This window comes from Oryza brachyantha, chromosome 7, assembly GCF_000231095.2.
Source record: "Oryza brachyantha chromosome 7, ObraRS2, whole genome shotgun sequence".
NCBI classification, from domain to species: Eukaryota; Viridiplantae; Streptophyta; class Magnoliopsida; order Poales; family Poaceae; genus Oryza; species Oryza brachyantha.
In genome coordinates, this window is record NC_023169.2 from 12912808 (window position 1) to 12929101 (window position 16294).

At 35.9% G+C, this 16294-nt stretch overlaps 1 protein-coding gene across 1 annotated transcript; it reads left to right on the forward strand.

Annotated features, from left to right (window-relative positions):
* The first annotated feature begins 1762 nt into the window (after positions 1–1762).
* Positions 1763–7120, forward strand: LOC102722880 (cysteine-rich receptor-like protein kinase 19). The gene is made up of 7 exons (XM_015839492.2): positions 1763–2577; positions 4584–4685; positions 4813–4994; positions 5453–5666; positions 5773–6010; positions 6254–6407; positions 6550–7120. The coding sequence occupies exons 1-7, from the start codon at positions 1782–1784 to the stop codon at positions 6823–6825; spliced, it is 1962 nt and encodes a 653-aa protein (XP_015694978.2). The 5' UTR covers positions 1763–1781; the 3' UTR covers positions 6826–7120.
* Positions 7121–16294: the final 9174 nt, after the last annotated feature.

The window sequence follows — 16294 nt, forward strand, 5'->3', positions numbered from 1 at the left end:
CATATGTATATTGTGGCAGTCCGTCCCGCTTGCATGCCACGTCAGCTACTGGTTCGGTGCGCGCGGCTAGGAAACCGACGCGGTCGGCGCACTCAGCGTACGCACACTTGCCAGCTCAACTTGATCGCTCGCAGCAGCCTGCCACCTTGCTGCGGGCATGGTGAAGAGCTGGCCGGCCAGTTGGGCACGAAGCCAGGAAATAGCCCTTACCTTTGTCCTTCACCCTTTAAACCTCGGTTGATTCAGCATTGCTGGCCACTTGTACTTAGGGATAGTAAGGGCAGCTTCAATGTACTTACTAAGGAGATACATGGAGGAAAAAAGAAACAAAAAAGATGAGGTGCTATACATTGGAGCATAAGTACACATGTTGCTTGTTTGGGCAACTGATGCTTAAATTAAATACCTAATTTTAGTTGCAGTGTGTTGTTATTTTATTGGCTCATGTTGCAAAAGTTAAAGTAGATAATATTTTTCTAACATGATGGGACCCATCTTAATATGTGTTATAGTTCTATATATTGGAGCATATTTAGCTAAGTTGAAATTTTATGATATGTCAAGACTTAACAATCGTAAGAAAATATACATTGAAGGTGCCCTAATAGGTTCAGCTTTTTCCCTCTAAAATTTAAAGTTGGGTTTAAAATATAGTAAACTAAAATTGTATATATTTTAAGCTAAAATTTCGAAGAGTTCCGAAAGGAATCCTAGGTCTTATCCTATTATCATGTCTACATGTACTACGCTGGCAGGCGATATGTTGTGTTGTGACTACCGCAATGCTTACGAGTTACAAGTAACATAGGGATCGTATCGGAGCTGTAGTTTTATGATAATGTTAATATGAAAGAGATGTTAATGCAACAAGTTAATGGTTTATCCACAAAATTTATAGCTATGTGAAATTTACTCAGCTTAAAACTTTGCACTTTCACATTGGAGGTGTTAATTATTGGTTGTACAATCAAAAGAAAAACGATAGATTAGCGTCAGGTTATTAGTAGGTAGGAGTAACCACGAAATCAAGGCCACAAGCGCAGAGAGGAATTCCGATAAAAACCAACCAACAGAATTTAGTATTCAGTGAAGTTTCACCGCATCTTCCTGTCACGTTTAATTTGGACTAGTACACTTGATTTACTCCAGTCTAACAGTCTTATCTTTTTGTTCGGCTCATGCTGATAAAGCAAAAATTTATTCTTAACTTATAGTAGTTTATTTTTTTATTATTAACTTTTAGATCGCTAAGAATATATTTATGAAGTTTTTATTTATAAAATATTTTTATTTATAAATATATTATTTGTTTTTTAATGACTAAGCCAAACAATACTTCCTAAGCTAGAAGCTAAGCTGGAGTCGCTTTCATTCAACTGAAACTAAAAAGGGGTCATCTTTTAAGTTTTTAAAAGAGAAAAAAATCAAACATTCTATCTGCAAACCAAAAATAATCTGCGAATAAAAAAATTTATATATATGTTTATAGCGATCTAGCTAGAAGTCAAGGCTATAAAATAAACTTGATAAAAAATCTCAAAATTAATATTAAGTTAAAAATTTAAATTTTAACTTATAAGTATTATAAGTATAAGAAAAAACAAAAGATGAGCAAGTGTCCTGACGAACGAACGTGGATACGTGATACCCCTACCAAACAGTACTTAAGAATGCACTCATGACTCATGTAAGTCATGCTTCGTGGTCCGTGCATCCACAATATTTCACAAGCTCCCTCCGTGCAGCGAAAAAAAGCGCCCTCACCACGTACGCAGTGCAGCATGCTGCTCGTCACCCTCCTCGTCCTCCTCCTTTCTTCCCCAGAGCCGTTGGCCGGCGAAGTACAGCCGCCCATCTGCAGCAACGCTAACACCATGTACACGCCACAGGACGCCTACAGGTCCAACCTCATCTCCCTCGCCCGCACACTCATCGCCGGTGTCGCGGAGAAGCGATCCCACTCGGCTGTCAGCACGGCCGGGACGGGCCCCGACAAGGTCTACGGCGCCGTGCTCTGCCGAGGTGACTCCACCGGCGAAGACTGCGCCGGCCGCCTCCAGCAAGCACTTGGTAAAGCCATGAACGATACCGCCGGCGGTGGATCCAGCGGCCATTCCCAGAAGGCGATGAGCACCTTCTACGACGACGACTACCAGGCTCGGCTAAGCTTCTCCGACGAGGACTTCCTCTCCGGCTTCACCAACGCACCGGAGTGCACGCTGCGAGCTTACCTGAACCCTCCTCCGAGCACCGATGACCCTGACCGGTTCACCAAGCTCGTCGCCGAGCTCATGGAGAAGCTCGTCCCCGCCGCGGCCGAGCGACCGAGCAGGTGCTCGACGGGGCAGGGGTGGTTCGACCCCAGGGGCAAGATAGTGTACGGGATGGCGCAGTGCACGGAGGACATGCCGGCGGCGGCTTGCCGGGAATGTCTTGCGGGCGTCGTCGAGCAAGGGAGGAACACGAGTGGCCTGACGACGGGAGGCGCCATACTCGGGGCGCGCTGCAGCCTGTGGTACCAGACGGGGATCAAGTTCTTCGCCGGCGACCCAGAGGTGTCGCTGCACATGCCTACACGTACGTACCCTTCACCTTCAATGGATTCTTTGCAGGGTTGATTTGGATCATCCAGTCTTTCTTCTTCTCAAGTCTTCAGTCTTCGTTGTATAATTACTCACTCCGTTTTATTATTTGATATTGACTTTTTAGGACGTTCGTTTGACCGTTCATGTTATTTAAATTTTTTATGTAAATATAAAAAATTATACTTAATTTCTAAGTAGTAAATCAAATTATAATAAAATAATTATTAATTATATAATTTTTAAATAAAATAATAATCAAACATAAATATCTAAAAGTCAATTACATTAAATAAAAAATAGCGTGACATTCTTAGCCTCCTCTCATCTACGTGAAAACAAAACAGACGAGATTCGTTCATCATTCAAACAACATTTACTATCTAACGTAACAGAAATTTGCATATTTTTCGAAGGGTTGCTATTATTCTTAACTCCAATGTGGTAATGATCTAAAAAAAAGAACTACTACACCATTAATTACAATGGGTATTGATAAGCATGTACGCACGCAAGGCAAGTAAAAATAATGAATCGATAACTTCCCCTTTCTGAAATTAAAATTGCAATATTGCTTAAAAACAATATATTGATGTAAAATATCATTTTTAAAATCGACTTTATCTACATGGATGCATATATTATAGCTTTGAAGATAAAATTATATTTGAAGATTCAATTTTAGCATTTAAATATCAATGTTCAGCTAGGCATCAATTAGATTTCTCCAGTTGTTTAATGAAGTTACATATAAAGCACATATAATTTATATTTCAAATTTATAAAATTCAAGTTAGAGCAGCGTTACTTCTTTCAAAATTACAAAATTTTGTTGGATATTTTTCTTATATGGCAGGTTTTTTTTAATTGCTAGCTAGACTTGCCAATTTGGCAGTCAACATGCATGATCATATATTTTTTAGTTTGGAAAGGAGAATAATGTGAATTTATGTTTTCCATTCTTTTATTAACATTTGTTAATTGATAGAACAAAAGCACTTTAAAGAAAAACAAATATCATGACTCTTACCACTTAGGTGAGGTGGAGTGACTTTTGCTCCTAGTCAGAACCTATGAATCATCGATAATTCGGTAAACTGTGATACCCATATCAGATACTTAGGACATGTTCAAAGATAGAGCTCACTAGGGACTCTTATCTAATATGTCAGTAATAAGAACCTATTTTATATGCGTATATACAAACATCATAGAGCTTGGTGTGTTTTCTTCATTAATATAATATTTTTTTTATTATTCTTCTTTTCTTTTAATCTATCTCACGCAATAAAATTTTCTAAATAAATGCTAAAAGTCGACTCTAAACCATTGTCATGCATAACAATGACTTTTCTCTCTTCTTCTCTCTCTTTTCTCTATGTCACCAAATTTGCTTGTATGACAATCAGTAAAATTAGTTAACAAACACTTTTGTATGTGTCCTTATCCGATACACTGGCACTTATATGGGAGTCAATAATCTCTAATTTAAGAACCTAGTAAATTATCATATTATAAGAAAAAACACACATTCTCATGCAATTTATTTTGGGTTTTCATCAACATAATTTCAATACCTTATCATCTTATAGCCCATCTGTATTTTTTTCCTATTATGATATACTCTCTCCGCATTTTAACATATACGTTATTGACTTTTTCTTTTACATTGACCATTCGTGTTATCCAAAAAATTATATAGTTATGATTTATTTTATTATGATTGGATTTATAACTAAATATATTTCAAATATAATTTATATTTTTATATATTTACATAATTTGTTTTGGATAAGATGAATGATCAAACATATAATAAAAAATATAATAAAAAGTCAATGTATCATCTGTTAAAACATGCATGCAGCATATGTATTCTCACCATATCACCTTATCCGTAGCTTTGAAATATACCATATCCCCGTATCATCATACCGTATCTCTGTACCGGTATCACGTATTAGTGATAATTTGGTCATAACTCATATCGTTGATGTGCAGCAAGTAAGTTTTGGATCTGGGTTACAATCGGATCGTTCTCCCTCATGGTATCTATTTCATGGTTGCTTGTTCATATTTGGATCAAACGGGAGAGAAAAAGAGGTAAATAGCTAAACATTAGTCTCACAACTTCTCTCCTTTGCGTAAGGATACATGTATCTCATTCGATCATATAATAACCAGCTATGGTGACTAGCAATAAACCGTGTGACTGTTTTTTCTTTTTCAGAACAAGCAAGATTTGAACTACGGCTACTGTCGATGGCAGTACAGAATGTAATAAATCTTTGGAGAATTGAAGAAGGGAACTCAGGATTTTCATTGTATGATTTCTCTCAGATAAAAGAAGCTACACAAAACTTCTCAGGGGAAAACAAACTTGGTCAAGGTGGTTTTGGATCTGTTTACAAGGTAATTCTATACTTGCATTGGTCTTCGACTTTTTTTTTTATCTATATTGTGTATTTTCAATTCTCAAATGATCTTTACATATTTCAATTAGACTATTTCAAAAATATTTATGCACACAAGATCCATACCTTCCCAGTGTCACATGTTATGGGGTTATTGTTTGGCTTTTTAAAATTTGCAAACTATGTTAATAAAATATATATATATATATATTCTTAATAATCTAGAAATCAAGATTGGAAAATAAACTTTGGTGAAAAAAACCTTAAAATCAACTCTAAATTTAAGATAAAAATTTAAATTTTGGTTTATAAGCATAAGCAAAAGCGAGAAGACAGGAGTGCTAATGTAGCACTCAACATCGTAATTGTACTCATGCCATTTTTTTTTCAAAATTAGAAAAACAGAAACAATGAATATATGATTCTAATAGCAGTTCTAATGTTCTTTATTTCCAGGGCCTATTGCCTGGTGGTCTTGAAGTAGCAGTTAAAAGACTTTCAGCATGTTCTGTGCAAGGTTTACTAGAGTTCAAAAACGAAATTCAGCTGATAGCTAAGCTTCAGCACAAAAATCTTGTTAAGTTGCTCGGCTGTTGTATTGAGGGGGAACATGAAAAGATGCTCGTCTATGAATACTTGCAAAACAAAAGCCTGGACGTCTTCATATTTGGTATGCCTCCAATAAGACTCCATATTTCTACATAGTACTACAATTTGACTATTTGAAGTTACAGCTATCTTGACAAATTTTCATTAACTTCATTCATATTTTGCAGACGTTGTTAAAGGAACAAAATTAAACTGGCCAAAACGTCTACATATAATTGATGGGATAGCACAGGGGATTTTATATCTTCACAACCATTCACGATTATGTGTTGTTCATAGGGACTTAAAAGCAAGTAACATTCTCTTGGATAGTGACATGACTCCAAAAATTTCCGATTTCGGGATGGCCAGAATATTCGGTTCAAATATGATTGAATCAAATACCACCAGAATAGTAGGCACACAGTAAGTACAAACCCATCTGGAATTGTCAGCATAAATGAATGTGCATAGTTATATATGCTCTCCTAATAAGGAAAATGCATAGAGCAGTCCATTTTGTGGCTAATTATTAGCTACTACAATTATCTCGTATTAAAAATATTATAAATTTTCCCATAGAAAAGCATAGAGGTCAATTATGAAATTTGTATATAATTTTTTTTATACTTCATGTACCTTGGTAATATATGAGTTGTACTTCTGTAGTGGCTACATATCTCCCGAGTATGCTTTTGATGGGGTTTGCTCGATCAAGTCGGATGTCTTCAGTTTTGGCGTCTTGGTCTTGGAAATCATTAGTGGAAAGAGGACTGCCGGTTTCTATTCTTATGATGGCAAGCTATACAATCTCATTTCATACGTGAGTTCTTTTTTTTCCTTCGTCTGAACGAACAACAGGATCGGATTGGTCCAAATGTACTCCAGATTGCGAAAAATATGCTTTCATAAAGCTCATATGCACAGCATTTGTTTGTGACAGAGATTCATTTTTTTTTTCATAGGCTTGGCAACTTTGGAGATCTGGACAAGGGCATGAGCTGGTCTGCTTCGGTATAGGAAACGACCATCAAGTGATACAGAGGTGCATTCAGGTGGCACTTTTATGCGTCCAGGAGAGGGCAGACGACAGGCCTTCGATCGACCAGGTGGTCACTATGCTAAACAGCGAGGAAATGACCCTGCCCAAACCAAAGCAGCCGGCCTACTTCTATGTGCGATCTAGCGGCTCAGATGCTTCATCATGCAACAGCACCATCAGCATCACATTGGCAAGGTAGATTAGATTAGATTACCATCATTGCCCTTTCAATATAATGTCATTGTGATTTGCGAGTGCTTGTCTGTATATCTGGTCTCTCTCTCTCTTTTTTTTTCTTTTTGGCTTTGTTTAGGCGTTTAACCAAACTGTGGTTCAGATTTTTTCTTTAGTTGTTATTGTTTTGTTTCATAATTTAGATTCGTGTGGTGTTCTCTTTTGTGTTGTTTGTAGCCATACTGTAAGAGTTCAAGACAGAGTACAGTAAAAAGCATAAACATGTTAACAATAATACCATTTAAATGGAAAGTCATAAAAGTTAGGGTTGATATCAAAAATTGCAAAATACGGACTCTATGGAATTGTGCCGGGTCGATAGTAGACCTGTCGACATCTGTCCGCTTATCATCTGGCCTGTCAACCGGACCCACGGTGGCCAGCCTCGCCAACGGTGGAATTAGACGACGGGTGGTGGCGCACCTACGATTCGCCGGGCATGTAAGGGGATCATTGTTTTGCTTGGTGAGAAAAAAACAAACAGTATAGTTACAAATAAAAAATAAATTTTAAATATAAATTCTACAGATGCAAAATAAACTATATTAAAAAACCTTAAAATCAACTTAAAATTTTAGATTAAAAAAATAAATTTTGGCTTGGCTCGAATTAGAGGGAGGGTTGGCGCCGATGCACCTAGCCCTTGGGCCGCCGCGCTGGCGTATAGATGGGCCGTTCTGTGGGCTTTCCGCTCGCGTATACTGACCAGCCCAATCAAGCAGTGCACGCGACTTTGTTCTCGTACCCAGCAGATGCCAGTGGCAGTGAAATCCCATCAGACTGAGAAGATTTCAAGTTCTTTTTTACTTTGGCAGTGAAGATCTGAAGTTGACTTGTCCATATCCTCGCATCTCAAGTTTTCAATCTCGGCATGGTCTACTTAAGATAGTGTTCTTTTCTCATGAGATCTTTAGATTTTCTGTATTACCTGGTTTTGGTAGACATGTTTCAGTGTATTAAATACTGAAGTGACTACTAAAAAGTTGAGAAAACAAAGTTTATATAAGTCCCTTTTTTTATTACGAATGTTTTCATCGTTTAGGAGCTTGGAAAGGGTCCCCGTGATAATACATAATCAAGAGAAAATAACAGTCTAAAAGTCAGGTTCTAATGTTCTATGCTCAGGTTCTCCTTGAGTCTGTTCAAATTTATTTAATGAAAACTGTTATATTTCACAACGACGAGGTTTTTGGATTTATTGGATGGCAACATGAAACGAAAAAAAAAAGCGAGATATAAAAGGAGAAACTTTGATATTGATGCATCGAGGGAAAACGATGAGCAACGCGGAGGCGAACCTAGGCCCAGTTAGTAGCACTAGCAGATGAACATCGCATCAGTGGGAGGTTCATGGATTTTTTTTATTTTCTAAATAATTTTATTACTAAACCTTCTATGAAAATTTTTACCATCTAAACTTTTTTAGCCACGCCACCCCTTCTAAAGCAGGAAAAAAAGCTATCACGTTAGCTTGGCTGGCACGCCATTACCGCTAGGGTGGCACGAACATGCTGACGACAAGTACTCAGCATAGCAACATTCTCTTGCCACGCTAGACAGGGTGGCATTACCTCATACTACAAAAAATATTTATTAAAATGTTTAAAAAATTAAAAAAGTTCAGGTTCATGCAGCTCATGTAATTACACATGCCGTACGTTCATGATTCACAACCAAACAGAGCTATGAGATGTCAACTGTTCTACTCAGGTACTCTTCTAGTCTAGATGATAATTCATTGCGAGTGCATGTAGTCTATGTTTACAGTGATCTAATTAAGTAACAACTCAAGTCAGTGAGTTCAAATCTGTACAAAAGCTAATTTTAAATTAGATTGTTTGAGGGGCTAAATTTCTAATTTAAAATGCCGCATATATCCAGTTAGACGTAGAAGTCTAATAAGAAAGATATAATTCATTCTCTTTTCCAGATAGACCAAGCTCTGAAGGAAATCTGCATTCAAATCCGGCAGGATAGGCTGCTAGGAAGGGGGTGATTGTTTGGTTTTTTTATAAAAAACCAAACGATGTATTTGTAAATAAAAAATAATTTATGAATAAAACTTTTATATAAGTATTCTTAGCGATCTAAATGTCAATGATAAAAAATAAATTTTAGTAAAAAAACTTAAAATCAATTGTAGATATAAGATTAAAAATTTAATATTTAGGATTATAAGCATAGAAGAAGAGGGTACAAGTAGCAATCATGGAAATATTGCAGTCCATGTCAGTATCCAAAGGGGCATTTTCGCATGTTTTGTCTGAAATCAACAGTATGTATCCGACAGGTTTGACTTGGAATTCATGCGCCTTTCAGCCAACCATGCCAAGGAGACAAAAAGTCCTCGTTCTGGTAATATATGCGTGGATTACGAACAGATCCTCTTTTGTTAATTTGCACGTTGGACTCAAAGAGCCCATGCTAACCGTCGGTCCTAATTTTCACAATTTTTACTTTTTTTCCATGTCACATCAGATGTTTGGATACTTATTATAAATATTAAACGTAGATTAATTATAAAATTAATTACAGAAATTAGAGCTAATCCGTATGATAAATTTTTTAAGTCTAATTAATCCATAATTAGCGTATGTTTACTCGAACATCACGTAGGCTAATTATGAATTAATTAGGCTCAATAGATTTGCCTCGCGAATTAGTCTAAGATTATCGATGAATTGTATTAATAGTCTACGTTTATTATTTATAATAAGTGTCCAAACATCCAATAGAATAAGAGATTAAAGTTTAGTTCTTGTTCCAAACATCCCCTCAAATGCCGGTTGCTGCCAAGGTTCAACCTGGTTCCTGGTACATATGACAGCAGGACGTACTTGCTAGCTAAACGGCTACGCTGCCTGTTAGGCAGAGCTGTCAAAGCTAGATCATTACTTCTTATGTTCGAGGAAAAACGAGTTTTTGATGACGAATGTAAAACATGGTGTTTGTTTAGATTCGTTCGTAGAAATTGGTTTTTTTTTCTGTGACAAGAAGAGTAGGCATGCTTATAAGCAATTGGATTTGGATCCCTGACTTTATATGAGGCGAGTCGAGACAAACGTTGAGAGGAACTCACTGTTAGTTTGGGTGAGTTCTGGTGTATGGTGAATTACAATAGAAATATTTCTAACAAAGATATGAACTAGGAAGGATTGGTCGGCGAAAGATAATGTGTTATCTTGTTGCCGCGAGATGTATTACCCGCTAGGATCATTTGATTGGAATGAACAGGCAAATCGTACGATCAAATTCACTGGCTCGTGCGCATCTCTCTCTCGGGACAAAATTGCGTTGACTTTTGGTGTTGGAATAAAAAAAAATCAAGCATTCCAACTAGTAAGGATTCAGTCCATGAATAAGGGTGGGTTCAATCGATGGCGGTGTGTTCGGCACCCGTTCTCCTTTTGGTTTACTCGTTTTTCACACGCATGCTTCCCGAAATATTAAACGGTATGTTTTAAAAAATATATGTAAAATTGTTCTAGAACCATATTAATCAATTTTCAAGATTTTAGCTAATATTTTCTTAACGAAAAGTCTATGACAGGACGACTCAATGAACAGTTCGTCTTTTTCCGGCACTTCCTTCCACGCGCTCCTTCGTCGCTGGCACGCCTTCTCCTATGTCCGTGTTTCTGTGCCTCCGGCGCTGCCTCCCCCGTGTTGCTACCTTCCATGCCAATCTCCACGCCGCCCTCCTCTCTCCGTCGGCTTTGCCGTCCGCCAATCTCTTTCTGCCCTGCTGCCCTCTGACGATTCGTGCTCTGGCACATGACTCCCCACACTCCGCTATGCCCTTCGTCTTGTCTCGCCGCGCGATAGTAATGATACCAAATAGTTAATATCATCTAGTTTATAATTTAACCCGTTCAGACAAAATCTCCTCCTCTAGTCAGATTGTTTAATTTATTATATGCTAATCATTGCTTCGTTTTGTGTGCCGCTAAGGGAAGGGTTCCCAAGTCCCAACTTCCCCTCCCATGCAGCCCATATAGATTTGTCATTCTTTTTTCACTCTGTAGTTGTGAGAGAGATCAAGTGGTTGTGGTGAAGAGTGGTAAAAAATTAAAAGCCTCAACTATATATATATATATCGAACATGAGCAATATATATATCGAACATGAGCAATAGTAGAAATAGAGATAAGAAAAATATCCCCGACATGAATTGATAATAATTATGGATGAAGTCACTTTGTTCAGTCCTTCAGAATTAATTACATATGAAACCTTGGTGTACTGTCAAGTTGCAATAATCATTTTACTGTGCAAGCTGACATGGCAGTGTAATATTTATTGTTTTCCGCTCGAAAAAAAAAAGTCATGGGCACATGGTAGCGCCTGAAAGTCAATTGATATCATGGAAACTTGCACAAGACTGCAGAAGATACATAATTACGGTGGAGTTTCATGGGTGTGAGAGGTGATGCAATGAGATATTGCATTATGTTGACTTCTAATATTTTTTTACATACAAAATATCTAGAAGATCATGCACAATCCTTCTCTCCATGTAATAATTAAGCCAACCTCTTCTTTTTAAGGGTTAATTGGATCCATGACATTATAAATTTGTTTGTTTTGAAAAATATCATTACTATTTAATTAATTAAAATATGTCATTATAATTTTATAACTATTCAAGATACGTCACTACTTACCCTTTAGTACACTTAGGAATTTTTTGAATCAGAATGCCGGAGGTGATTGACCACTCCCTCCTGAACGACTAATCTAAGTGTAAAAAGCAATTTGGTCCAAAAAAATTTCTAAGTGCACTAAAGAGGTATGTAGTGAAATAACTTGAATAGCTATGAAATTGTAATGACATCCTTTCAATTATTCAAATACTCCCTCCGATTGTTTTGTTTGACGTCGTTGACTTTTTTATCTACGTTTGACCCTTTGTCTTATTCAAAAAAATTATATAATTATTGACTATTTTTTTATGATTTGGTTTATTACTAAAGGAACTTTAAGTATGATTTATAATTTTGTATATTTGGACGACATTTTTGAATAAGACGGCGGGTCAAACGTAAATTAGAAAGTCAATGATGTCAAACAAAAAACTGGAGGGAGTAGTAATGATGTTTATGAAAACAAGCAAATTTACAATGACATGGATCCAATTACCCTTTTTAAAATAAGGAATTGAACTAACTTTACTGCCAAGTACCAACTCTATTATATACTTTAGACATCATCAATCACCATGAAAAATTGAAAATAGGTTTTGGGCAATGTTTCACAAAACAGGTTTTGGGACATTCGAAACATAAAACTCCATTTTTTGCGATTTATTTCAAGTAACCACTGGTTTTGTGTAAAATGTTTCATAAAACCCACATCTATACCTAAATCATTTGTTTGACTATTACACTTACACATGTATAAAAAATATGGTTAACTTTTAACATTGGTCACTTTCTAAACAAACATCGGTTACCATTTACGTAGTTTGGGTTTATGTAATTTGTTTGCTGCTACCAAGTTTTGCATCTTAATTTTTCTCCATCATGAATTGAGGAAGTTAGGAAAGAAATGGAGAAGAGGGTATAGGAATGTGTATTTTCAGCATGTAATGTGAGTATATGCTTGTCAGTATAGTGAAATATAAGAATTTCGCATAAATACGAAGTTTTGTGGAATCTGTGGTTTCTTGGAAAAATTGCAAAAATTAGGGTTTTGTGCATGGATGTCCCAAAACCTGTGGTTTTATGAATTTTACTCAAAATAAAATTCAAAATACCAGCTTAGGTAAGGAATAAAGAACCTGGTACCAAATTACAAATTCACAATGATAAATATCAATGGGAAATTAAAAATGAGTCTTTTTAAATTGTTCAAGGTAGCATCTGCAATTAGAGCTTGAAAAATATTGCTTGATGTGTCCCTCCTCAAGTTTGTAATGTGCATAAATTGCATGGAATATTTCTTCGAGAGTGAACTAACTTTATATTTATTCTACTTTGAGGAACAGAATCCGACGCATAGAGACTCATATCATCCAACTTTGATAGCTCAGGAAGACAATGTCAAAGAACTAAAATATAAAATATAAAAGTATGGTCAAATAATTATAACTCAGTTTTAAGATATGAGGCAGCACAAGTGCTACCGAAAAGGTAGCAGGTCCTGCCGTATTTTTTCCTAGGTTCTCCACGCTCAGTTGGTCACAACAACTCGTAAATATAATAGGATTTAGCTAGAAAGATCCAACAACCGTTTGCTTTTAAAATAAAATGAAATAGTTCATTGATGCAATCTTCTAATTGTTAATCTACAAAATTAAGAAAATACCAGAGTTGTTCTACCCATTCAATTATAAACAATTTTGTGGTACTCGAGGAGGTAACAATTGGCACCGTAAGGTGTTATTTTATTTAAGTTATCAATAAATAACAAAATTTACAATGGATAATACGGTACCTCGGCAGTAAAAATTTTCATGGGTTCTACCATTTGTCTGGTGAATTGGTGATACGGAGTTTTTAGCTATTAGATCTAGGGAGTCTCTTTTTCAGGAAACAACCTAACAACATATTTATAAAGAAAAAATATTTTGTAAATACAACTTTTATATACATTTGTGATGTAAAATTAAGGTTAAAAAAACTAAGATGAAGAAACCTCAAAATTAGCTCTAATTTGATGTTAAAATTTTAAATTTTGGTTTATAATGATAAGCAGAAGTAAAACAAACGAGAGCCAGTGATTTTTCTCCATTTTTTTGGCAAACAGATCTACTTACCGAGACATGCCCATAGAGAATACATTTCATACACGGATAACTTGTCGCGCATGTTACTTCAAACTGGAAAAACACCATGGTCGAGCAGAGGACAGACAATCCGGCATGTAGGCTTGTAGCTAGAAGGTGCCAAATCTGATCATCAGACACGTTTATAACATTTTGATAGTCGGCAACAGCTACCTAATACAAATCCGAGTATATAGACCTAAGCTGCAGGTAATAAGGACAAGTTTTTTTCGATTAGAATTAATGTAATATAGATTATTGAGCAGGATTACTATAAGCTAAATTATTATAGGATAAAATATGAAGCATGTCATAGATCATAGGTAATTACTTTAAATAACCGACGGTAGTGGATTTTTAGGTATCCAATAATCTTAAAAACATCCTTGAAGAAACTTATTAATTTGACTCTACATTATAATAAAATATCATAATAATCTAATACTTTATTTTAATTATCCTAAGCTTATTGGATGATGAGGAATTTTTTTAAATTACATAGTACATTGACGATTTACTACCGAGGCCACGTCATTAAAGGGGCCTGTTTTGACAAGCTTCTCTCAGCTGCAACTTTTTCTAAAAGCTGCTTCTGCTAGAGGCTGACCCAAACGGTCCACAGCTTCTGAGAATCTGTAGTTACAGATTCTGGAAAATAAACTAAAAATCCAGAAGCTGGAGAAGCTAGGTTTAGGAGCTTTTCCAAATTCTCAAAGCTGGCTACCAAGCAGCTGCTTCTTAGAATCTAAAACTCCCCAAACATACCCAAGGATTTGCTAAGAAGAAACAACTTCCACCATAGAACATGTTTACCCATCAGGGCATGCTTGCTTCCAGATGCTTATATAGGAGGAAAAATAGGTGTCGAGCAAAACTTCGTGGGTTTTGATATTCAAAATATAATAATATGCTCGTATACTATAACATGCTCATACAATTGATGATAGATTGCACAAATACATGGACCTACGGAGAAAAGAAAGGGCAAATTTGCTATAGGGCACTGGAGTTTGCGTTCTTAGTTATAAAACACCGTAAGATCATGTTTTGGCCGGAGGACACCAAAAAAGTGGTAATTAGCTACTAGACATCGATAATATTATTTTATAGTTTTCATTGGTTTTGTAGAGAGAAAACACGGTAAAAGTGCTAAAATGCCTTGTCTCTTTTATGTTAGAGACATAAGAGGACAACAAGAACGGGCTCTCAGAGGAGGAGCTGAGGAGGCTAGGTGGGATCGATGCGGTGGGGCAGGTGACGGCAAGGAAGAGCTGCTCTTTCCAATCTGGTACCATCATCTCAAGGGTATTTTGGCATTTTGATCATGTTTTCTCTCCCAAACACTATCAAATTATAAAATAATGTCACCGGTGTCTGGTGGCTAATAATTATCACATTTTTAAGGTGCCCTTCAACCAAAACACGATCTTACGGTATCCTCCAGCAAATAGCGCAAAGTTTGAGTGCTCTATAGTAAATTTTGCCGAAGAGACATAGTTTCTTTTTTATAAAAACCCACTTGATTTTTTTTTGTTTTTATGGGAACGGTGTTTATATCACGGGTGGAGAGTAAGTGGTAGTTTTTACGTGACATGAGGATAGAGAAGACAACGTGACTCCGCTTGTAAGTAGCTTTACTTAATATTTCTAAACAATTTAGAGTAATCTTATTAATTTTAATGTGAATTCTTTTGATCACGTGAAATAAATATAAAAACAAACGGTTGATCGTAGTTGCATTATATGGATGGTTAAGTGTAGTTGTATGAGCTCACCCAATTATGTAGATATTTGATTTGTATTTGTATCTGTTGGTTACAACATTGCATTTGTGTTGATAACCAGATATTCTCGTTGTTTCATATTACAAATTATTTTGGGTTTGTCCCAAGTCAAAAAAAAATACTAACATCTATAGCACCAAACTATTTTTATTAAATTCACCATTATATTTTTATACTATATTTATTGTGTGCTGCAAATGTTAATAATTTCTCACAAATTTGGCCAAGCTTAAAAATATTTGACTTAGAACAAACATTAAGTGCCTTGTAATAAGAAACAGAGAGAGTGCTGGGTATTCAAATGTCATTACACCTATTTAGAAAATATAAGCTAAGATGGATGGGCCTTTTTATGGTCCTGCACCTTACCTCCAATCCTCCATGGTGGTAAGATCTAGGATAAATCTTGACCATTAATTAGTATGATTGTTTTTTTCTTTTTCTCAATCGATAAATTAGACCAAAAAAAGGAGAAATCATTAGTGCCATTAATTATCCTTTCTAAACTTAACTGTGAATGAAAGAATTAAAAGTTTGCTACTTTAACAATGTTCTAGCATACTAAAGCTCACCACTGAAACTTAAGTTCGAAAATATGGAACATATAAAGATGAAATTGCTCATGTACGTGATATTTTAAAGTTCTAAACTGGAGAGAAAAGACATCAGTTGGCTTCTAGATTGAACTGTGATGTATCGGTACCAAATTCACCATTTAAAAATCTATTAAATTCAATAGATGTTAATACGAATTTTCAATATACGGTAAGTGACATCATTTCATTACCTAGTTGTTATAAATAATATTTTCAAATCCTTCTATAATTAAGAGTATTACCTTCATAGGGGGTAAGAGGAATGCACCATTGAAATGAACAGCCTAA

Bases quoted from the DNA above. Each gene is read 5' to 3' on its own strand.
- LOC102722880 (XM_015839492.2), top strand. From the start codon at position 1,782: ATGCTGCTCGTCACCCTCCTCGTCCTCCTCCTTTCTTCCCCAGAGCCG. The intron at 2,578-4,583 runs GTACGTACCCTT...GTTGATGTGCAG, and splicing joins GTCGCTGCACATGCCTACAC to CAAGTAAGTTTTGGATCTGG. The intron at 6,408-6,549 runs GTGAGTTCTTTT...TTTTTTTCATAG, and splicing joins TATACAATCTCATTTCATAC to GCTTGGCAACTTTGGAGATC.